The 24998-nt window shown below is 43.6% G+C and overlaps 2 protein-coding genes across 3 annotated transcripts; one reads left to right on the forward strand and one right to left on the reverse strand.

The window, feature by feature from the left end:
- Nucleotides 1–1988: 1988 nt before the first annotated feature.
- Nucleotides 1989–23561, reverse strand: LOC135480749 (E3 ubiquitin-protein ligase TRIM9-like). Of its 2 annotated transcripts, XM_064760670.1 has the most exons (4): nucleotides 23497–23561; nucleotides 11335–12015; nucleotides 8351–8446; nucleotides 1989–2910 (listed from the first exon to the last, which is right to left on the reverse strand). In XM_064760670.1, the coding sequence occupies exons 2-4, from the start codon at nucleotides 11689–11691 to the stop codon at nucleotides 2629–2631; spliced, it is 735 nt and encodes a 244-aa protein (XP_064616740.1). In that variant the 5' UTR covers nucleotides 11692–12015; nucleotides 23497–23561; the 3' UTR covers nucleotides 1989–2628. The 2 variants fall into 2 exon arrangements, with proteins under 2 accessions (XP_064616740.1, XP_064616741.1); XM_064760671.1 differs by lacking the exon at nucleotides 23497–23561 and having other exon boundaries at nucleotides 11335–12206.
- Nucleotides 17881–20016, forward strand: LOC135480371 (uncharacterized). The gene has a single exon (XM_064760200.1). The coding sequence runs from the start codon at nucleotides 17881–17883 to the stop codon at nucleotides 20014–20016; it is 2136 nt and encodes a 711-aa protein (XP_064616270.1).
- Nucleotides 23562–24998: the final 1437 nt, after the last annotated feature.

A 24998-nucleotide genomic window follows, 5' to 3' on the forward strand; every position in this document is an offset into this window, starting at 1 on the left:
TTATGTCTTCTGATCACACTCCACTGTATACCTCACGTTAGTTTATGTCTATTGATCACACTCCACTGTATATCTCACATTAGTTTATGTCTGCTGATCACCCTCCAGTGTATACCTCACATTAGTTTATGTCCGCTGATCACCCTCCATTGTATACCTCATGTTAGTTTATGTGTTCTGATCACACCCCACTGGTTACCTTACATTAGTCTGCACTTTTGGTACACACTCGATTCTTTTTAACACATAGTAAAATACATTTGAAGTTTTAGATTCTGCTGCAACCTTTTCTGGTCATACTGGATCCACTAACTTTACATTTTTTCCACAGAACAACACAGCCTACCACCTTTTACCAATGAAAATCAATATTCGTATATAGAGACGAATGCGTTCGCCGAATAGACTGGGAAAGAAAATTATTTAAAGCCAAAACTATGAATAAGACGTCAATCATTCCCAAAGGTCACAAAATTCTAAAAGATAAAATGGAACTATTTTCCTAGATATCGTTTCATTGTTTCTTGTTTCTGATACGAATGCCCACTTCTTTTTATTTTTCGTCCAAGTTACAAAATAGCACCTGATAACAATCTGATGAGAATGACCTACTTGTTATCAGTTGATCACCGACTGCTACTTCCACATCCAGACGTCTTTCAGCTGTCTCCTTCACAACCACCTGTCTAGGTACAAAAACAGGATGTTGTGGAAACTGCACTAGCTTCTGTGTTGTGGGTTTACGTTTCGTCTGAGTTACAGACCTGCCGACTGCTCCTTCCACAACCCCAGATTCTACACCTGTCTCCTCCACAGTCACTCGTCTTGGGGCAACCAGGTCTCGTTGTACAGAATCTGAAAGCTTCTCTCTGCTCACCTCGTGTTTCTCCAGAGCTGTTCTTACCTCATTCAGCTGGTAATCAGTGCTGTGAGAAGAGAAGAAACAGAGAGACAGAGTTGTGTAGTAATCCTGTGTAGCAGTAATCACAATACAGTGGTGTACTGGTACTATTTCTAGCAGGTTTGGGCACTTATTGTATTTTACGTTTTCAGTTGGGAGATATCTGGAACAAATACAGTACTACCATAAACCCATCGGATGAAAAACATGGAAAGAGATGACATATTCTGAAAATGACATATATTAGACAGTACTCAATGCTCAGTGTTACAGAAACACCTGTGTTGCTCACAGTCATGTGTGTTAAGAACAAACCCAGAGAGGTATTAAGTATTTATACGTACGTTTTGTTGAAGTCTGTGGACAAAACAGAATGAATCATCCATATAACATTATATACACTTAGAATACAGTTTTAACTCAAATGTCTTACCTCCCCTAGCTGGTAGACAGCTGGGGCCCTTGGAGATCCCCCCCACCCCACCCCCCAAATGGCTCCTTTAGATAATTTAGACCATTTCCATGTTAATTACACACACACATATCTGTCCAGCATTTCTGCACGACAATTCTATACTGCTCCACAGAATTTGCTTTTTGTTTTAATAATATGCTATTTTTCACCACTTTCAACCAGATTGCCCTATTTACAATGAAAGTGAAACGATCTTGACTACAGATTACACCTATACATGTGAAATACTAACGCAATCGAAGTTAGTAACATATGTGACATATATAGCCTCAGCCTATGCCACTGTCAAAGAAATAACCTTTGGTCAATGTTACTAATGTGGTAGCAGAAAATATCAATGATGGGGACCACAACAGTTATGTCCTATACAATAATCTGGTAACAGTTGTAAAGAGAAGATATGGTATTAAACATGAGCTCTCGGTAATCACAAGGCCACGGAAGAAGTAGTCGGCAGAGAAGGAAAGAACTTCACCAGGAAAATGACGTGTATAAAGAAAAGAGTTCTCTAGTGTCAGCATTTTTTTCTACACCTTTTTGATTGTCATTTACTGTCACATTTACAGGAAAAAGGAAACAATAATAACATTTTTGTTACAATGGAATATATCTGCGCATAAAATAAGGTTAAAGGATGCTGACAATGCTAGACAAAGAAATGTCACAAAATAAATGCCATCAAATCCTGTGTCTGGGAAAGTTGTATGAGTAACCAATGTTTTAGCCAATTAGCGCCAATGGGATTTGGCTTTCAAACGATGCTGGCAAATCAAATGGCCTGGCCCAACTGCTCAAACCATCAAACACTTATCCTCCAGAAAAGTGGAAATTTATTGGCGAGGATCAAGGCAGCAAATGAGAAATGGCCGTCTAAATACAGCTCCTGCATGCATGTATTATAAGTATTAGCTTATTGTTTAAGCAATTTACTGTGGATTTATTACTGCTCATTTAAGGACCTTCTTTATGACAAACTACAAGCAACAGGCCTAAGCTCTCTCTGAGAAATACTCAGAAGGAATTCATGCACATGGTTTGTTTAATTCCACAGCCTTGATTAGGTTAATGGATAGCAAAGTGGACAGTGACCGGAGTGGACGCTACATGACAACGTGGTTAAACTCTTGGAAATGAAGCTTCAGTTGATCTGGCAGCATGAGGCGGATTTGAACTCCTGATCACTGTCATCAGGGGAGGTATAACACTTTACACAGCTATTTGCAGAACAGTCACAGCCTTATGAAGTGACATTTCATTTCCCTGCAAATGGACCTATGTTAGGGAACCTGCACATTTGACTTACCTCTAAAAACTTCACGTCCATTGAGGACAGCAGATTTTTGGAAGCTTGTACCATCCTCTCAATTTCCTCAGTTTGTATTCCCAGAGTTTTGATGGTGGCGCTAGACTCCACACTCCACTGTGAGTATCGTGCTTCAATCTGATCTAAGGAGCGTTGTTTCCAGGCTTCCAAGGCTTCCAAGGCTGCACGATAAGCTTTCTCTACCTCCTGACAGTGAAGGTTCCGGTTTTCCTGCCAGAGAAATTAACTTTTACTTCATTGTACTCTTCTACACCTGTGTGCTTCTGAGTGTTTATTTGTTTGTGGAGACTGTATGTGTGTTGTATCTCTGTTGTATCTCTTGTACAGTACTGCACTCTCATGTTGTATGTGTGTTGTATCTCTGTTGTATCTCTTGTACAGTACTGCCCTCTCATGTTGTATGTGTGTTGTATCTCTGCTGTATCTGTGGTACAGTACCGCCCACTCATGTTGTATGTGTGTTGTATCTCTGTTGTACCTGTGGTACAGTACTGCCTTCTCATGTTGTATCTCTGTTGTGTCTGTGGTACAGTACCGCCCTCTCATGTTGTATGACTGTTGTATCTGTTGTACAGTACCGCCCTCTCATGTTGTACCTGTTGTACAATACCACCCTCTCATGTTGTATGTGTGTTGTATCTCTGTTGTATCTGTGGTACAGTATCGCCCTCTCATGTTGTATGTGTGTTGTATCTCTGTTGTATCTGTGGTACAGTACCGCCCTCTCATGTTGTATCTGTGGTACAGTACCCCACAAGCAAATTGAGCGTGTGATATCATGTACTCTGCACGCACTCTGCCTCACATCTGGGCGTTCTCTTCCTGTGCTCGTCACTTGCTCTGCTCGTACAGCTTCCCACGAGTGGCCGCCTGATCACAATGACGCGTTACTGCCGATACAATATATATCCGCCAGCGACCGTCAGCTTTCTACTTTTCGAGTTGCGGTGATAAAGTGCCGATGATGTAGACGATTTCAGTAGAACAAAACTTGTGAAAAACAAGTCACATCAGCTTTTGTGTCAGCGCTCACATCTGTCCTCACATCAGTCCCCACATCAGTCCTCACATCAGTCTCCCACACCAGTCCCCACACCAGTCCCCAAATCAGTCCTCACATCAGTCCCCACATCAGTCCTCAAATAGTCCTCCCGTCAGTCCTTACGTCAGTCGTCACATCAGTCCCCACATCAGCCTCACATCAGTCTCCACATTAGTCCCCCACATCAGTCCTCACATCAGTCTCCACACCAGTCCCCACACCAGTCCCAAATCAGTCCTCACATCAGTCCCCACATCAGTCCTCAAATTAGTCCTCCCGTCAGTCCTTACGTCAGTCGTCACATCAGTCCCCACATCAGCCTCACATCAGTCTCCACATTAGTCCCCACATCAGTCCTCACATCAGTCTCCACATCAGTCCCCACATCAGTCCTCAAATCAGTCCTCACGTCAGTCCTCAAATCAGTCTCCACATCAGTCTCCACAATCAGTCCTCAAATTAGTCCTCCCATCAGTCCTACGTCAGTCCTCACATCAGTCCCCACATCAGCCTCACATCAATCTCCACATTAGTCCTCACATCAGCCTCACATCAATCTCCACATAAGTCCCCACATCAGTCCTCACATCAATCTCCACATTAGTCCCCACATCAGCCTCACATCAATCTCCACATTAGTCCCCACATCAGTCCTCACATCAGTCTCCACATCAGTCTCCACATCAGTCCTCAAATTAGTCCCCACATCAGTCCTCACATCAGTCCCCACATCAGTCCTCACATCAGCCTCACATCAATCTCCACATTAGTCCTCAAATCAGTCCTCACGTCAGGTCCTCAAATCAGTCTCCACATCAGTCTCCACATCAGTCGCCACATCAGTCTCCACATCAGTCCTCACATCAGCCCCCCACATCAGCCTCACATCAATCTACACATTAGTTCACACATCAGTCCTCAAATCAGTCGTCACATCAGTCCTCAAATCAAGTCTCCACATCAGTCGCCACATCAGTCCCCACATCAGTTCCCACATCAGTCTCAACATCAGTCCTCACGTCAGTGCTCACATCAGTCTTCACATCAGTCCTCACATCAGTGCCCACATCAGTCCCCACATCAGTCTTTACATCAGTCCTCACATCAGTGCCCACATCAGTCGCCACAAACACTCCTCAGATTAGTGCTCACAGCAGTGCTCACATCAGTCCCCATATCAGTGCTCGCATCACTCCTCACATCAGTCTCCACATCAGTCCCCACATCAGTCCACAAATCAGTACTCACGTCAGTCTCCACATCAGTCTCCACATCAGTCGCCACATCAGTCTCCAACATCAGTCCTCACATCAGTCCCCACATCAGGCTCACGTCAATCTCCTCATTAGTTCACACATCGGTCCTCACATCAGTCTCAACATCAGTCCCCACATCAGTCCTCAAATCAGTCCCTCACGTCAGTCCCCAAATCAGCCTCCACTGCAGTCGCCACATCAGTCTCCACATCAGTCCCCACATCAGTCCTCACATCAGTCTTCACATCAGTCCTCACATCAGTGCTCACATCAGTCGTCACAAACACTCCTCAGATCAGTGCTCACAACAGTGCTCACATCAGTCCCCATATCAGTGCTCACATCACTCCCCACATCAGTTCCCACATCAGTCCCCACATCAGTCTCCACATCAGTCTCCACCTCAGTCCTCACATCAGTCCTCAAATCAGTCCCCACATCAGTACTCACAAACACTCCTCAGATCGGTGCTCACATCAGTGCTCACATTATTCCCCACATCATTCTCCACATGAGTCCCCACATCAGCCCTCACATCAGTCTCCACATCAGTCCTCACATTAGTCCTCACATCAGCCCTCACATCAGTCTCCACATCAGTCCTTACATCAGTGCCCACATCAGTACCCACATCAGTCCTCACATCACTCCTCACATCAGTCCCCACGTCAGTTCCCACATCACTCCTCACATCAGTCCCTCACATCAGTTCCCACATCAGTCCCCACATCAGTCTCCACATCAGTCTCCACCTCAGTCCTCACATCAGTCCTCAAATCAGTCCCCACATCAGTACTCACAAACACTCCTCAGATCGGTGCTCACATCAGTGCTCACATTATTCCCCACATCATTCTCCACATGAGTCCCCACATCAGCCCTCACATCAGTTCCCACATCAGTCCTCACATCAGTGCTTACAGCAGTGCTCACATCAGTCCTCACATCAGTCTCAACATCAGTCCCCACATCAGTCCTCACATCAGTCCTCTGAAACACTCCTCAGATCAGTGCTCACATCAGTCCCCACATCAATCCCACATCAGTCTTCACATGAGTCCCCCACATCAGTCCCCACATCAGTCCTCACATCAATCTCAACATCAATCCCCACATCAGTCCTCACATCAGTACTCACAAACACTCCTCAGATCAGTGCTCACATCAGTCCTCACAGCAGTGCTCACATCAGTCCCCACATCAATCCCCACATCAGTCTTCAAATGAGTCCCCATATCAGTTCCCACATCACTCCTCACATCATTCCCCACATCAGTGCTCACAGCAGTGCTCACATCATTCCCCACGTCAGTTCCCACATGAGTCCCCACATCAGTCCTCACATCACTCCTCACATCACTCCTCACATCAGCCCAACATCAAATCCTCACATCAGTCCCCACATCAGTCCTCACATCACTCCTCACATCAGTCTCCACATCAGTCCTCACATCTGTCCTCACAGCAGTGCTCACACCAGTGCTCACATCAGGGGACACACCAGTCCTCACATCAGTCTCACATCAGTGGACACACCAGTCTTCACATCAGCCTCACATCAGTGGACACATTAGTCCTCACATTTGTCCTCACATCAGTCCTCCACATCAGTCCCTTACATCAGACCTCAAAACAGTCCTGACATCAGTCTCCACATCAGTCCTCACATCAGTCTCCCACATCAGTCCTCACATCAGTCCCCACATCAGTCCTCACAAACACTGCTCAGATCGGTGCTCACATCAGTGCTCACAGCAGTGCTCACATCAGTTCCCCACATCAGCCCTCACAGCAGTGCTCACGTCAGTGCTCACATCACTCCTCACATCAGTCCCCACATCAGTCTCCACATCAGTCCCCACATCAGTCCTCACAAACACTGCTCAGATCGGTGCTCACATCAGTGCTCACAGCAGTGCTCACATCAGTTCCCACATCAGCCCTCACATCAGTCCTCACGATCAGTGCCCACATCAGTGCCACATCAGTCCTCACATCACTCCTCACATCAGTCTCCACATCAGCCCAACATCAATCCTCACATCAGTCCCCCACATCAGTCCTCAAATCTGTCCTCACAACAGTGCTCACACCAGTGCTCACATCAGCCTCACATCAGTGGACACACCAGTCCTCACATCAGCCTCACATCAGTGGACACACCAGTCTTCATATCAGCCCTCACATCAGTCTTCACATCAGTCGTCACATTTGTCCCCACTTCAGTCCTCACATCACTCCTAATATCAGTGCCCACAGCAGTGCTCACAGCAGTGCTCACATCAGTCCCCACATCAGTCCCCACATCAGCCCTCACATCAGTCTTCAACATCAGTCTTCAAATCAGCTCAGACTTCAGCCCCTCACTTCAGTCGCCACATCAGTTACCACACAAGTCGCCACACCAGTCCTCAGAAAAGTCCCCACATAAGTCTCCAAATCAGTCACAACATCAGTCCCCAAATTAGTCGCCACATCTTTCCTCACTTCAGTCACCACAAAAGCCCTCACATCAGTCCTTAAATCCATCCCCACATCAGCTCCCACATCAGTCACCACATCGGTCATATTCGTCACATCAGTCGCCACATCTTTCCTCACATCAATTGCCAAAAAAGCCCTCACATCAGTCCTCACATCAGTCCTTACACAAATTGCCACATCGGTCACCACATCGGTCCTCACATCAGTCACCACATCGGTCACCATATCGGTCTTCACATCAGTCCTCATATCAGTCCTTACACAAATTGCCACATCGGTCACCACATCAGTCCTCACATTAGTCACCACATCGGTCACCACATCGGTCACCATATCGGTCTTCACATCAGTCCTCACATCAGTCCTTACATGAATTGCCAACATCGGTCACCACAATCAGTCCTCACATTAGTCGCCACATCATCGGCCACATTGATCGTCTCATCGGTCTTCACACTGGGCCGCGACATCAGTCCTAACATCAGTCGCCACATCGGTCACGACATCACTCCTCACGTCAGTCTCGACATCAGTCTCCACGTCAGTCCTAACATCAGTCATCACATAAGTGTTCACATCAGTCCTCACATCAATCGCCACATCAGTCGCCCTATCGGTCGCCACATCAGACGCCCCATCCGTCCCCTCATCAGTCGCCAGAACGTTTTCAATGATGTTGGATAAACAGACACATGTCAGACACGTACGGCTAGCTCTGGATGAGTGACAGCTCAGTGTTACATATCCCGAATTTGTGAATCATAGCAAGCTTTTGTGAATGATCGCAACCTACATTTTGTTCAAAGTGAAGACTGGAATAAAACCTGAACTACAAGTACATTTATCAAATACTGTCAAAAATACCAACCTGTATCTCACTGTGCAGTGTCACAAATCGTGACAGCGATTCTTTAGTTTCTTGTAACACTTTCTCCAGTTGGCCGGCCTTGTTCAAAACGGTTGGCTATTAAAGAGTAAGGTAAACGTTTTTCAAATGCCACACGGAGGCCATTTAATAGCGAACAGCATTTGACTGATACTTTTGCTTGTCAGTTATTTGGGTTTAACCACTGCCCTTACATGATGTACTGTTACTTATACATGGGAGGAGAGCGTCGTCCTCGCAAACCAGGTTAATTCCAACCACTTTAGACAAGTACGGAAGACTTTAACACTGGTAATCTTGGTACCATCACTTTTGGTACTCAGCACATGACAGCAATAGAACAGGTACACTGTGTGTATAATTTGATTGGCTGAGGCGTCATAAAAGAGCGAGCTCTTAACTGGCAGTAAGGCAGCAGTACATTATTGTCAGCATTATCTGGTCTTGGCCTGTAACAAGGATTTATGCTTCCAAAACAGACATTCATATACCAGCCGTCAACCAATAAGGACGTTCCAGGTCAATAATCTCATGGCCAATTCCTAAAAAGATGCATAACACAAACCACCAAAGAACTAAGAAATTATACAAAGTAAGAAAATAAGCCGGAATCATGGCCTGGAAAAGTTGATCCGTTTTTTTAAAACTTAGTATGTATGAGAATGGCAATCTATGTCACTTGAATATGACAGACATGTTGAAAGTTCCACACAGGCACTCAAATCCAGTTTGTAAACCTTATATACGCCATATACCAGCGTGCTGCATATATACTGTATAAGAAGTAACGCTATGAAGCCACTTTCGACCGACACCAACCAATGTCTTCCAAATTCAAGAAATAAAGCCTTCAAGCTCCAACTTTTCCACTCGTTTCCCTGCCTGGAGGTATTATCTGCTCGAATCCACTGTTAGTATTTCCAAATCAACTGAGTTTTGTCCAGCTGACATTTAAACTAGTGCTAAAAAAAAGTATACACCAAAACAAATACATAAAAATCGCGCAAAGTAAAAAAATTTAGAAATTATCCATGATGAGCCCTATTACCCGTGTAAACGCCGATCCATCCAGGGAACAAACTGGCCCAACAAAGCAAGAATTGCCTAAACATAAAATCGAAAAATGGCCCTTCCATGTGTAACACGACATGAACGTGCATTTTGGCAGTGTAAATGAGTCGACAGGAAACGTTAGGAACACAGTCGTCAGAAAAACACCAGAGGTATGCCACGTTTGAGCCAAGTCAAGCGAGAGAGAGCTGTCGGCATGGCCCAGCAAGGAGCGACCAACGCCGCCATTGCCAGAACCTTTGGTTGCACAAGAGCAACTATCGTCAGACTTATGCAGCGACTCCGGCAGACAGGCGTTACATCCGACAGGCCTAGGACCGGTCGACCACGCGTCACCACCCCCGCTGAAGATCGACACACCCGGACCATTCACCTCCGCAATCGGAACGTAACGGCAACGTCAACGGCGGCGACAGCACTAGGGCACCCGATTAGTCGACACACAGTCTACCGTCGACTACGTCAACACGGTATTAGGGCACGTCGACCGTATTGTGGAGTTTATCTGACGCCTCAAAATCAACATCGTCGGCTGATATGGGCCAGGCGCGTTCTACGCTGGCAGAGGCGTGAATGGGCACGGGTAATGTTCTCCGACGAGAGCAGGTTTTGCGTGTACAAAAATGACGGTCGGGCTAGGGTATACAGGCGTGTAGGAGAACGTTTGGTGCCAAATTGCGTTCAGCAAGTTCGAGCGTTTGGAGGTGGTAGTGTGATGGTGTGGGGAGGCATCTGCGGCGATCTGAAGACGAGGCTGGTGGTGATTCATGGGAACCTCAATGCTCGCAGATACATGGATGAAGTTTTACGACCGGTTGTAGTGCCATTCATCCACCAACAGCAAAGAGGAATTTTGTACCAGCATGATAATGCAAGACCTCATACTGCAAGATTGACGAACAACTTTCTACAGAACGCCAACATCGATCTCTTACCATGGCCGGCATGTTCACCCGACCTCAATCCAATTGAGCACTTGTGGGACCACCTGGGCAGACAAGTCAGAAGACTGCCAGTGCCACCTGTGACCGTTCAACAGCTGGAAGAGTGTCTCCAACAAGAATGGCAACGAATCACACCTAACGTCATTCGACGCCTGACGTCATCAATGCGGCGACGTGTTGTGGCCTGCATCAATGCCAATGGAGGCCACACTCGCTACTGAGCATGATTTGAATGACATTTCCAGAGAGAAAAATGCTTCATTTCAATTTTGCAAATGTGTAAATGATCTGTTGACACCACATTTCTTTGACTGACCATCAAACCAAACCTTCACCATTTAATGAAACTGTATGTATGGACGTTTCAGGTGAAATGGAATATTCTTATGGAATTAAAAATAATTTCAAATATATTTCTTTCCGTTTTTATTTGATGTCTGATCAAATAGCTGTATACTTTCTTTTGAGCACTAGTTTATATATGCCCATAAGACATCGGTGGTGTCCACACGCTATATTGCTTAGACTTGAAATTTGTCTCTATTGGGGTTATTTCCCTTTACAAGGGAGTAAGAGTAAGCTGGCACTAGGACACCACATAAAAGTGTCATTGGTGGATTTGAGCTGATAATACCTCCAGGCGGGGAAACCGGTGGAAATGTTGCAGGTTGAAGGCTTTATTTCTTGAATTTAGAAGACATTGCTTGGTGCCGGTCGAAAGTCGTATCATACCTTTACTTCTTGTGTATATGCAGGACGCTGTTATATGGCATATATATGGTTTAAGGACTGGTTTCGAGCGCCTGTGAAGTGACATCAACTCTCTCTTTGATAACTCTGCACCACAAACATTCAACGTCTTGTTCACAATAATTGGAATCCACATAATAAACATCTTATTAATGTTTGCACGGTTACATCCATGATGGGCTACATTATTGCAAGTCTTACCTTCTTTTTCTCAGCTGCTGACGCTAGATCTCTAGTACCATGCTCCGGATGTTCAACCACACACCCTGTGCAGATCACCGTCTGGCACGGTACACAGTACATGCAGAATGGCTGGCTGTGTCTAGCACATAAAGGCTCGGGACTTGCTTGCTCCTCCCTGCTGATTTCACCAGATGTGCTTCTCTGTGTCATGTATTCCTGTGCTGAAATTAGCCGGTGGCGTTTTAATTCACCTCTCATAGGATGAAGAGATGCCTGACAGTCCTTACAGTAAAGAAAAACAACAGTTGGTGCAAAACTTGACAGCTTTCCCTTTATTGTCCTCCTCACAAACAGAACAAGACAGGATGTCCTCATCAGATTTTACATGAGACGCAAACTTCTCCACAATTTCGGACAGGTGAAAGTTGATAGGCAGACCAGCCACACCGTCTCTCCCCAGATTGGTGGTAGCCCGACAAACTGGACATGGTATCGTGCGATGACCGAGTTGATCCCGTGAGGTGGGGGAATCTCTCTGTGTAGATTTACACTTGTCAGCGTACAAACCAATGCAGTCCCTGCAGAAGCTGTGATGACACGGCAACAGCACAGGGTTGCGAAAAGTGTCCACACATATTGGACAAATGAGAACATCCCCTCGATTCTGCTTGCTTTCAGCCATTATTTGTTCAGCTTTTCCTAAAATAAAAACACGAAATTACTCAAATTGGCACCAATGAATGTGTTCCCATAGACAAAACTGCACGATTTCACAGTATTACACAGTGCGTGGTGATTAAACAGGCATCTGCGCCTGTAGTCCAGTACCTGGCGATTGGTTACCTCCCCTGTTCTAACAACTTAATACAGATTTATGTACGCAAACATAAGGCGAATTATGTGCGCAAAATGAGAGTTTGTATTTTAAATGTGGATTCAGGAACAGCCCAGGAGAAAAAAAAAACTTAAGGAGCAATGGCTGTTGAGAAGATCAAACTTTATAATATGCCAAATGGGTCAACCGTCTGGACTACAGTTGTGGTGAAGGGAACATCAGCCGGAATGATAATTGGGTCAAGGGTCTGGACTACAGGTGTGGCGAGGGGCACATGAGTCTATATGATATTAAGGTCAACTGTCTGGACTACAGTTGTGATGAAGGGAACATCAGCCTGAATGATAATTGGGTCAAGGGTCTGGACTACTGTTGTCGTGAAGGGCACATGAGTCTATATGATATCCAGGTCAACCGTCTGGACTACAGTGGTTATGACTGGAACATCAGCCTATATGATAATTGGGTCAAGGGTCTGGACTACAGTTGTGATGAAGGGAACATCAGCCTGGATAATAATTGGTTCAAGGGTCTGGACTACAGGTGTGGCGAAGGGCACATGAGTCTATATGATATTCGGGTCAACCGTCTGGACTACAGTTGTGATGAAGGACACATGAGTCTATATGATATTCGGGTCAACCGTCTGGACTACAGTTGTGGTGAAGGGAACATCAGCCTGAATAATATCCGGGTCAACCGTCTAGACTACAGTGGTGATGATGGGAACACCAGCCTATATGATAATTGGGTAAAAGGTCTGGACTACAGTTGTGATGAAGGGAACATCAGCCTGAATGATAATTGGGTCAAGGGACTGGAATACAGTGGTGGTGAAGGGCACATGAGTCTATATGATATCCAGGTCAACCGTCTGGACTACAGTTGTGATGAAGGGAACATCAGCCTATATTATAATTGGGTCAAAGGTCTGGACTACAGTGGCTATGACGGGAACATCAGCCTATATGATAATTGGGTGAAGGGTCTGGACTACAGTTGCGATGAAGGGAACATCAGCCTGAATGATAATTCGGTCAAGGGTCTGGACTACAGGTGTGGCGAAGGGCACATGAGCCTATATGATATTCAGGTCAACCGTCTGGACTACAGTTGTGATGAAGGGCACATGAGTCTATATGATATTCGGGTCAACCGTCTGGACTACAGTTGTTATGAAGGGAACATCAGCCTGAATAATATCCGGGTCAGCCGTATGGACTACAGTGGTGATGAAGGGAACATCAGCCTATATGATAATTGGGTCAAGGGTCTGGACTACAGTTGTGATGAAGGGAACATCAGCCTGAATGATAACTGGGTCAATGGTCTGGACCACAGTGGTGGTGAAGGGCACATGAGTCTATGTGATATCCAGGTCAACCGTCTGGACTACAGTTGTGATGAAGGGAACATCAGCCTATATAATATTTGGGTCAAGGGTCTGGGCTACAGTGGTGATGACGGGAACATCAGCCTGAAAGATAATTGGGTCAAGGGTCTGGACTACTGTTGTCGTGAAGGGCACATGAGTCTATATGATATCCAGGTCAACCGTCTGGACTACAGTGGTGATGACGGGAACATCAGCCTGAATGATAATTGGGTCAAGGGTCTGGACTACAGCTGTGATGAAGGGAACATCAGCCTGGATGATAATTGAGTCAAGGGTCTGGACTACAGTTGTGGTGAAGGGCACATGAGTCTATATCATATTCAGGTCAACCGTCTGGACTACAGTTGTGATGAAGGGAACATAAGCCTATATGATAATTGGGTCAAGGGTCTGGACTACAGTGGTGGTGAAGGGAACATCAGTGTGGATGATAATTGGGTCAAGGGCCTGGACTACAGTTGTGGTGAAGGGAACATCAGCCTGGATGATAATTGGGTCAAGGGTCTGGACTACAGTTGTGGTGAAGGGCAAATGAGTCTATATGATATCCAGGTCAACAGTCTGGACTACAGTTGTGATGAAGGGAACATCAGCCTATATGCTAATTGGGTCAAGGGTCTGGACTACAGTTGTGGTGAAGGGCACATGAGCCTATATGATATTCGGGTCAACCGTCTGGACTACAGTTGTGATGAAGGGCACATGAGTCTATATGATATTCGGGTCAACCGTCTGGACTACAGTTGTGATGACGGGAACATCAGCCTGAATGATAATTGGGTCAAGGGTCTGGACCACTGTTGTCGTGAAGGGCACATGAGTCTATATGATATCCAGGTCAACCGTCTGGACTACAGTGGTGATGACGGGAACATCAGCCTGAATGATAATTGAGTCAAGGGTCTGGAGTACAGTTGTGGTGAAGTGCACATGAGTCTATATGATATCCCAGGTCAACCGTCTGGACTACAGTTGTGATGAAGGGAACATAAGCCTATATGATAATTGGGTCAAGGGTCTGGACTACAGTGGTGGTGAAGGGAACATCAGTGTGGATGATAATTGGGTCAAGGGTCTGGACTACAGTTGTGGTGAAGGGCAAATGAGTCTATATGATATCCAGGTCAACAGTCTGGACTGCAGTTGTGATGAAGGGAACATCAGCCTGGATGCTAATTGGTGAAGGGTCTGGACTAAAGTTGCGATAAAGGGAACATTAGCCTGAATGATAATTCGGTCAAGGGTCTGGACTACAGGTGTGGCGAAGGGCACATGAGCCTATAGAATATTTCAGGTCAACCGTCTGGACTACAGTTGTGGTGAAGGGCACATGAGCTTATATGATATTTTGGGTCAACCGTCTGGACTACAGTGGTGATGACGGGAACATCAGCCTGTATGATAATTGGGTCAAGGGTCTGGAATACAGTGGTGATGAAGGGAAGATCAGCCTGGATGATAATTGGGTCAAGGGTTTGGACTACAGTTGTGGTGAAGGGCACATGAGTCTATATGATATCCAGGTCAACCGTCTGGACTAACAGTTGTGATGAAGGGAACATCAGCCTATATGATAATTGGGCCAAGGGTCTGGACTACAGTTGTGATGAAGGGAACATCAGCCTGAATGATAATTCGGTCAAGGGTCTGGACTACAGTTGTGGCGAAGGGCACATGAGTCTATATGATATTCAGGTCAACCGTCTGGACTACAGTTGTGATGAAGGCACATGAGTCTATATGATATTCGGGTCAACCGTCTGGACTACAGTTGTTAAGAAGGGAACATCAGCCTGAATAATATCCGGGTCAACCGTATGGACTGCAGTGGTGATGACGGGAACATCAGCCTATATGATAATTGGGTCAAGGGTCTGGACTACAGTGTGATGAAGGGAACATCAGCCTGAATGATAATTGGGTCAAGGGTCTGGACTACAGTGGTGGTGAAGGGCACATGAGTCTATGTGATATCCAGGTCAACCGTCTGGACTACAGTTGTGATGAAGGGAACATCAGCCTATATGATAATTGGGCCAAGGGTCTGGACTACAGTGGTGGTGAAGGGGACTTCATCTTATATGATAATCGGACAAAAGGTCTGGACTACAGCAGTGGTGAAGGGAACGTCAGCCTATATGATAATTGTGTCAAGGGTCTGGACTACAGTTGTGGTGAAGGGAACATCAGCCTATATGATAATTTGACCAAGCGTCTGGACTACAGTTGTGGTGACGTGGACTTCATCTTATATGATAATCGGATCAAGCATCTGGACTACAGTGGTGGTGAGGGGGACTTGATTTTATATAATAATGGGACAAAACGTCTGGACTACAGTGTGTGATTCTTGTCCAGTTTCATTGTCGGACACTTTGTTTATACTACGTCATACTACTTCCTGTGAAGCGAGACTGTTATATACCTCCGGAAGCAGGAGAGTCAGACGATAGCTCAAGCGAGCACGTGTTGACATCGTGGTGAAATTTGTCTTGTATAGTCCGGAATAAAAGTAGTATTGCATAGTTAAAGAACAGTGTTTATTGAAGTAATTTAGCGGAGTATCACTGGTAGCAGTACAGCGTGAAATGGCAACTAATTACAAACAGCCTCCACGGTTTGACGACCAGACAGCCTTCGAGACGTGGACAACCGAAGTAGAAATATGGCGTCGGGTAACAGATTTACCAGCCGAAAAACAAGCCCTGGCACTTTCACTATCTTTATCAGGAAGGGCCCGAGAAACAGCTATGGAACTGCCTGCTGACGAATTAGCCTCAAGAGGTGGTATGGACATTTTGTTGACAAAATTAAAAACTGTATTTCAGAAAGAGATTAAAGACGCATCATACGAAGCCTACTCCAAATTTGACACTTACCGAAAATCTACCGATCAGTCAATGACAGAATACATAATTGGATTTGAACAATGTTACAATAAAGCCAGAAAGTTTGAAATGACTTTGCCAGATGCGGTTCTCGCCTTCAAGCTGTTAGACAGTGCAAACCTGTCTCACCAAGAACGACAACTTGCGCTTACAGCTGCTACAGACTTAACATTTGATGCAATGAAAGGGTCCTTAAAACGAAATTTTTGGTAATGGCTCAAATTCAGACACCCGTTTTGAAGGAATTCAAGTTAAAACTGAGAGTGCTTTTTACACACAGAGAACCCCCAAGCAAAATAAACAAGCATTTAACTCCACTCAAGACATAAGGACCCAAGAACCATTAAAAGGAACTAACCCCTTGAACAGATTTGGAAAGCGTTCTCGGTGTGCAATCTGTCAAAGTAGTTACCACTGGGCCAAAGACTGCCCTCATAGAATACAGGGAAATGTTAATATAACGGAGATTCAACCAGAAGACACAGAAAGTTGTAACATTACACTTTTTGCTAAAGAGACCGGACAGGAATGTGAGTTTGAAGTTTTTATGGCTGAAGCAAGCTCAGCTGCTGTAATTTGATACCGCATGTACAAGAACAGTCTGTGGTGCTACATGGCTTGAGGATTATATATCAAAACTTGAAAATCAGCAGAAAATTATACAAACTGAAACAGTGTGAAAAAGTTTAAGTTTGGGGATGGAAATGTAGTGCAGTCAACAAAATGTGTAACTATTCCAGCAAAGATTGGACGGACATGCTGTAGTATAAAAACTGAAGTTGTAGATGTTAATATTCCTCTTCTTTTGAGCAAGGCTTCTCTGAAAAAAGCTGAGCAATTCTGGACTTAGAAAATGACAAAGCCTATAATGTTTAATGAACCTGTCACACTTAACTTCACTTCAAGTGGGCATTATTGTATTGATATTCTAGACCAAAAATGTGTGGAAGATGATGAGTTGAACAGTCTGGATGAAGTGTTGTCTGTTTTGGATATCTCAAAAATGTGTAAACAAGAACAACAAAAAACATTAGCCAAAATACACAAGCAATTTGGCCACGCATCAACTGATCGGATGTCCTGTTTATTAAAAGGTGCTGGACAGAATGTTAGTGTTTTTTTCGGGAAACTTACAGGAATTGGTAGAAAACTGTGACATTTGTAAAAAACACAAAAAACCCAGGCCCAAACCAGCTGTTAGCCTGCCTCTGGCCACCTCATTTAATGAAACAGTAGCCATGGATCTTCATGAATTACAACCAGGTGTTTGGTACTTGCACATCATTGATCTCTTTACAAGATTTAGTGCAGGATGTATTGTTAAAACAAAACAAGCTTCAGAAATCACAGCAAGATTTATTCAACACTGGATAGGCATACATGGGGCTCCTCAAAAAGTTTTCACAGATAATGGTGGGGAATTCAACAATTCTGAATTCAGAGACATGGCGGAAAATTTCAACATTCAGGTTCTCACTACAGCAGCATACTCTCCATGGAGTAATGGCGTAGCTGAACGACATAACCAAACGCTTACGAGCACATTATTGAAAATTAGAGCAGATAACAACATTGACTGGGAAACAGGACTTAGCTGGGCCTTGATGGCGAAAAACTCCATGCATAATGAACAAGGTTTTAGTCCACATCAGCTAGTTTTCGGTAAAAGCCCCAATCTGCCGTCTGTTGTAAGTGACATGCCTCCAGCATTGGAGGGTACTTCAATGAGCTCTGTTGTGGGAAAACATATCACTGCGCTGCACACTGCACGTAAAGCGTATGCTGAATCGGAATGTTCTGAAAAAATTCGTCGAGCACTGCGGAAAAAGGCGCCCTCATCCACAGAGAAATTTTGCACTGGGGATATGGTTTACTACAAGCGCATAGACAGCCCTGAATGGAAAGGACCAGGGGTTGTGATTGGTCAGGACGGTGCTGTGACATTTGTGCGACATGGAGGTACATGTATCCGTGTTCATCACTCAAGACTACAAAAAATTACACGTCAAGCAGAGATTGAAGAGGATCTTGAATTAAAGGGGTTTCAGTCTGAACAAGGTTCTGTCAGTGTGGACAAAAATTCCAAAAATATTTTGGAAGATAACTATGAAACCTCTGATGATGATTATGGTCCAGAAGCAGGCAGCGACAAATATGCTTTGCATCAACAACAGACTCTGCTCAGCAAAATTAAGATTGGCCAGGAGGTAAAATTCATGCAGAATGGAATTTCTCATACAGCACAAATCCTTAGTAGGGCAGGGAAGGTCACTGGTAAATATGTGCACTGGTACAACGTTCAATTCTCTGAGCCAGGCGACAAAGCCGGTAAACAAGGATCTGTGAATTTGAGCAAAGTGGATATTCTTGAAGTTCGAAATGTTGAAAGTTTAAGTGGTTCTTCTCATGATAATGTGTTTAACATTGAGGATGTTTCTTTTGATAAAGCTAAGCTGGAGGAGCTGGAAAGTTGGAAAAGAAATGAAGTGTATGTGGAAGTGAAAGATGAGGGACAGCGTTGTGTGTCGACGAAGTGGATATGTACTCTGAAAGAAAATGCGGAAGGGATACAGCCGAAAGCATGCCTTGTGGCAAGAGGTTTTGAGGAACTTGACAAAGACCTGCCAAAAGATTCACCAACGTGTTCTTCAGAGTCGCTGCGCTTGATAATAGCAATGTTTGCTCAAAATAAGTGGCAGCCGTTTTCCATGGATATCAAGACAGCATTCTTACAAGGGTCTCTTCTTTCTAGAGAACTGTATGTACGACCGCCATTGGAAGCAAATGCCGGTGGAACTGTTTGGAAGCTAAAAAAATGTGTGTATGGCCTGGCTGATGCCTCTTTGTACTGGTATACACGTGTGAAGCAGGTTATGAAGGAGTGCGGTGGTCAGATGTCCACTGTCGACCCAGCTGTGTTTTTTTGGCCAGACAATATTGGTGGTGTGAAAGGTGTATTGGCCTGCCATGTGGATGACTTTATTCTAGGAGGCAACTCGGATTTCATGCAAACGGTAGTGCCTGCCATACGGTCAGAATTGTGTGTGGGCAGGGAACAAAGCTCTTCATTTCGATACCTGGGGATGGAGCTCTTACAGTTCCGTCCTGGGGAACTCTACCTGCACCAGGAAGAGTATGCCAAAACCATACATCCAATGATTCTTACTTGGGCCAGAAGACAACAAACTGATTCACCTTTGTCAGAAGAAGAAACCAACATCTACCGTTCCAAAGTGGGCCAAATACTCTGGTTAGCTCGCCAAAGCAGGCCAGATTTGATGTTTGACTCGTCAACATTGGCTGCAGGGGTAAAAAATGCAACAGTGCAAAATGTTGTTGAACTTAACAAAGTCATCAGGAAAATGCAAGCTGAACGTGTTGTTCTAAAATTTCAGCATTTAGGCAATACAGAGTTACAACAGCTTGTGGTATTCAGCGATTCCTCCTTAGGAAACCTTTCAGATGGAGCAACTCAAGGTGGTCACCTCATTGTGCTAATGGGGGCTGAAAGAAAAATTTTCACCCATTCATTGGCAGTCAAAACGAATAAGGCGTGTTGTAAGGAGCACCTTGGCTGCTGAAACGCTTGCTCTGACAGAAGGCATCGACAATTGTTTATTTTTGGCTAATCTCTATGCCGAGATTACTGGAGGAAAAATTGGATCTCAGTCGATACCCATTGTTTGTGTAACAGATTGTCATTCGTTGCTCGATGCAATTCGTTCAACGAAACATGTTGCAGAGAAACGGTTGCGCTTGGAAGTGAGTTATGTTCGGGAACTGGTGGCTGAAAAGCGTATCTCCAAGATTTTGTGGTCTGCTACAAAGCAGCAGCTTGCAAATTGCCTTACTAAGAGAGGTGCTTCTGGAAATGTTTTGTTACAGGCAATCAGCAGCGGAGTCTGGAATTTATAAGCTGTCCAAAGAACAATATCTGTTATCTTATTACTAATTTTGTTTGGCTAAATTAGAAAAAAAAACAAACAGTTTGTTCAAAATTATCTTTATTTTATAACTGAAAGAGGGGAAATTGTGAATCCTGTCCAGTTTCATTGTCGGACACTTTGTTTATACTACGTCATACTACTTCCTGTGAAGCGAGACTGTTATATACCTCCGGAAGCAGGAGAGTCAGACGATAGCTCAAGCGAGCACGTGTTGACATCGTGGTGAAATTTGTCTTGTATAGTCCGGAATAAAAGTAGTATTGCATAGTTAAAGAACAGTGTTTATTGAAGTAATTTAGCGGAGTATCACAGTGGTGGTGAGGGGGACTTGATCTTATATGATAATCGGATCAAGCGTCTGGACTACAGTGGTGGTGAAGGGGACTTCATCTTATATGATAATCGGACAAAAGGTCTGGACTACAGTAGTGGTGAAGGGAACGTCAGCCTATAAGATAATTGTGTCAAGGGTCTGGACTACAGTTGTGGTGAAGGGGACTTCATCTTATATGATAATCGGATCAAGCGTCTGGACTACAGTGGTGGTGAGGGGGACTTGATCTTATATGATAATCGGACAAAACGTCTGGACTACAGTGGTGGTGAAGGGAACATCAGCCTATATGATAATTGGGTCAAGGGTCTGGACTACAGGTGTGGTGAAGGGCACATGAGTCTATATGATAATCGGATGAAGCCATATATGATTGTCATGACAAGCATCTGGACTACAGTAAAGGTGAAGGGGATTGGACCTTATGTGATAATCGGGTCAAACTACAGTGGTGGTGATGGGGACTTTGCTCTAGATGATAATCGGGCCAAGTGTCGGATTATCTCCATCTGTTCAACTCGTGCCCAATTAAAACAATGTAAATTCCTATAACATCTGGTCAGCTTTGATATACAATTTATCCCTAGTAAGCCTATTGGCACAAATGATCAGTATATGTGGCACACGGTGAAATGACAGATCGGACACCTGCATGTATATTAGATCAAAATTTAGGCGAAACTCAATCGGCAGGCAGGTTTACTATGGTTGGGATAAATGAACATTTAACTCTCCTGTACTCATTCTCATTGCTTCAGAAGCATACTTCTTCCTTCATGGCTGTGCCCCAGAAATGTGACATATATGTCTGGGCGGATACGGTGGTATAACAGTGCCATAACAGTAGCGAGCCACTTCCTGGATACATATACAGGCTGGCCGTAAACCAGAATAACAGAGAGGTTCTGAAGAAAAACGATATGCAATATATGTCCATATACATGGCTACGCCCAAGTCGTCAGTCTGGCTTGTGTCGATGTGAGGACAATCAGACCAATTAACTTAAAGCAAGCGGTGTCCTACAGTCGGTAACAAGTTCCAATAAAGATAAATCTTTCACCTGATAGAAATATTTACACGCAATAATACACATACATCGTCTTGTAGGACTTACCTTTCGACACTTATGCCAGCGTGCTTCGCAATCTGTTGAACCTGTGCAGACTAAAATCGAAACTACTTACGTTTGAGAACAGCACGTGATCTAAGCAAGGGAGGTAATTACTCTTAAGGTTTATACATATTTATACTCTAAGACACCTGTACAGTGTCACATTTTAACTAATATACCACTTTCCTCAATATTACTTCCGCATTACACATAATTTAAAAGAGGTATCACGTTTGCTTCATATTGGCTTGTACACTGGGTTGTTGTCCGTCCGATAACACAATAACTCTTAAAGTTTACCCCACATTCATCATATTTACACTACACTTACAATTTGTCATGAAGAACAACCTCATAGATTTTCAAGCTATCATGAATTTTTTCTCCAAACTCAATGGTACATAAAATTTAAACTTCATAGCTTTTATTTAATTTATGGAAGGCTCATAAACATTTTATGTGTTTAACGTTTCATCCCAAAGTTCAACAAATTTATACAACTTTTACAAGTTTACAACTTTTTACAACTTTTACAAATCATGGGGAAAATTCTTATCTGCTTTTCAGAAATCGTGGACTATTTGATCGAGGTTAAGGCCTTCATTTTAGTTAATTTCTGAATTGAAACCTTGTTCACAAGGCATCTCTTGAACTTTGTAATCAAAGCTCACTGAACAAACAAAACATGTAATTCTAGGTAACTATGTAGACCACTCTGTAACTCCCATGATCCTTGACCAATCATTAGTCCTTCTGGACCAATGCATCACATCTACTTTCAGCACGCAGAAAACATGAAACACATTGCATGTTGCTCTACAACCAACCCGGATAAAACAAAAATACATTACATGTACAACCAACCCGTACAGAACAAAAATGCATTACACGCACAGCCAACCCCGAATAAAACTAAAATACATTACACGTACAGCCAACCCGTACAGAGCACAAATACTCTACATGTACAACCAACACAAAATATATCATATGTAGGCCTAAAACCAACCCGTATAGTACGCAGAATACATGAAATGTTAAAGAAAACCCTAGAGAACGCACAATACATCAGAGGTCGAACAAACTCATAGAGAAAAGATCAAAATGTATCAAATGTACATCAGACCCATTCAGCAAACAGATCACACCATGTGTGCGTGTACAATCAGTCCATAGAGAACACATAATACATCAGACGTAAAATATAACAATTTTAATACTTAGACCTGACGAGAGAACGTTGTCAGTAAACCAACTGTAATCTACAGACCCGTTGTTAAGGCTATAACACCACCAGCAATTGACCTTCAGGAGAACTGCTTAATGTCTTTCAAGGTCAAAGCTTTAGAAGCTCACATTAATAACGTAATGTCGGTCTGTATATATAGTTACAAGATCCCTATAAACAGTATTAACCAAAACCACTCGTTTTCCTTGAAGAGGAGAAATCTGACAGTCTGTCGCCGGTGTCACAGCTTCATACACACGATGGAGTAAAGTGTTTGTACAGAGACACGCCCTGGTCGTCAGTCTGGCTTGTGTCGATGTTAGGACGACTAGACCAATAACCTTAAAACTATCGGTATCTAACAGTATCAACTAAAGACAACTCTTACAACAAATAGAAATATGTACACATCAAAATACACGCGCGCTTACAAGCCTTACCTGTCGACACTAGTGCCACCGTGCTTCACAACCTGATCAAGCTTTTCAGACTGCAAACTGAAATCTTAGCTCTGAGAATTGCACGTGATCTGTGCAGAGGAGATTTATAGGCCATGACTATGGAAGTCGGATGCGACCACTTGCTTTCTCTTGTCGCGTGTTTTAATGACCCCTGGCTTGAGAACTCGAGAACGCCGCAATAACTAAAACCGCACGAGATTATTTTTAGGAAACACTATACGTGGTTTTGAACAGCAATAACATGTATGTGACTTCTAAGGTTTATACGTATGGTAGCGGTACATGTACAGCACAGTGACACAGGCGACACATTGACGGTCATAAATTAACAAATTCACAACTTCTTCTTTATGTATTGAGCTGAAGTTCTTTATTAATGTGTCTTGCTACCAACTTCAACTTTGAGCAGAGTAATTTACACCCTGCTCCTTAGATCTGATTTATTCCGGCTACATGGATCTTCACTATAATCGATCTTGCATTAAAATGGATGATCCATGCATGTGTTAAATTTATTCCATTTCTCACAAAGGACACAGTCTGGCCTAGCTTTATGGGACTAAGTTTATTTATAGAAATATGTTTCTGTATAATTTAACATACATGTAGCCCCGTAAGATTATCAAACGGACAACAACCTCATAGTAGGTATAAATATAAGGTTTGGACTGATACTGCTCTGGCGTAGGTTTGGTAAAACTTTTGTTCGGCCCGACCCCCTTTATCCACCACCCATTCACCCAGCAGACACACAAAAATTAAACCTTTGATTTATTTCAAACAATTTCTGAAATTAAACCAAATATTGACCTAACAAGTACACGTGATCTGTGCAAGGGAGGTAATTACTCTTAAGGTTTATACATATTTATACTCTTTGACACCTGTTCAGTGTCACATTTTAACTAATATACCACTTTCCTCAATATTACTTCATAATTACATATCATTTAAAAGATGTATCACATTTGCTTCATATTGGTCTGGGGTTGTTGTCCGTCCGATAACACAATAACTCTTAAAATTTACCTCACATTCACCATATTTACACCACACTTACAATTTGTCCTGAAGAACGACCCCATAGATGTTCAAGTTGTCATGAAATTTTTCTCCAAAGTCATTGGTAATTCAAAGTTGAAATTTCAACTTTGTAGCTTTTATTAAATTAACGAAAGGCTCATAAATATTGTATGTGTTTAACGGTTCATCCCCAAATTCATCAAGGTTGTACAACTTGAACAAACATAACACGTAAATCTAGGTAACTATGTAGACCACTCTGTAACTCCCATGATCCTTGACCAATCATTAGTCCTTTTGGGCCAATGCATCACATCTACTTTCAGCACGGAGAAATCATAAAATACATTGCATGTAGCCTTACAACCAACCCGGATAAAACAAAAATACATTACATGTACAACCAACAAGTACAGAACACAAAATACATTAAATGTAAAACCAACAAGTACTGAACA

The sequence above is a fragment of the Liolophura sinensis genome, chromosome 13 (genome assembly GCF_032854445.1).
Source record: "Liolophura sinensis isolate JHLJ2023 chromosome 13, CUHK_Ljap_v2, whole genome shotgun sequence".
Taxonomy (NCBI): domain Eukaryota; kingdom Metazoa; phylum Mollusca; class Polyplacophora; order Chitonida; family Chitonidae; genus Liolophura; species Liolophura sinensis.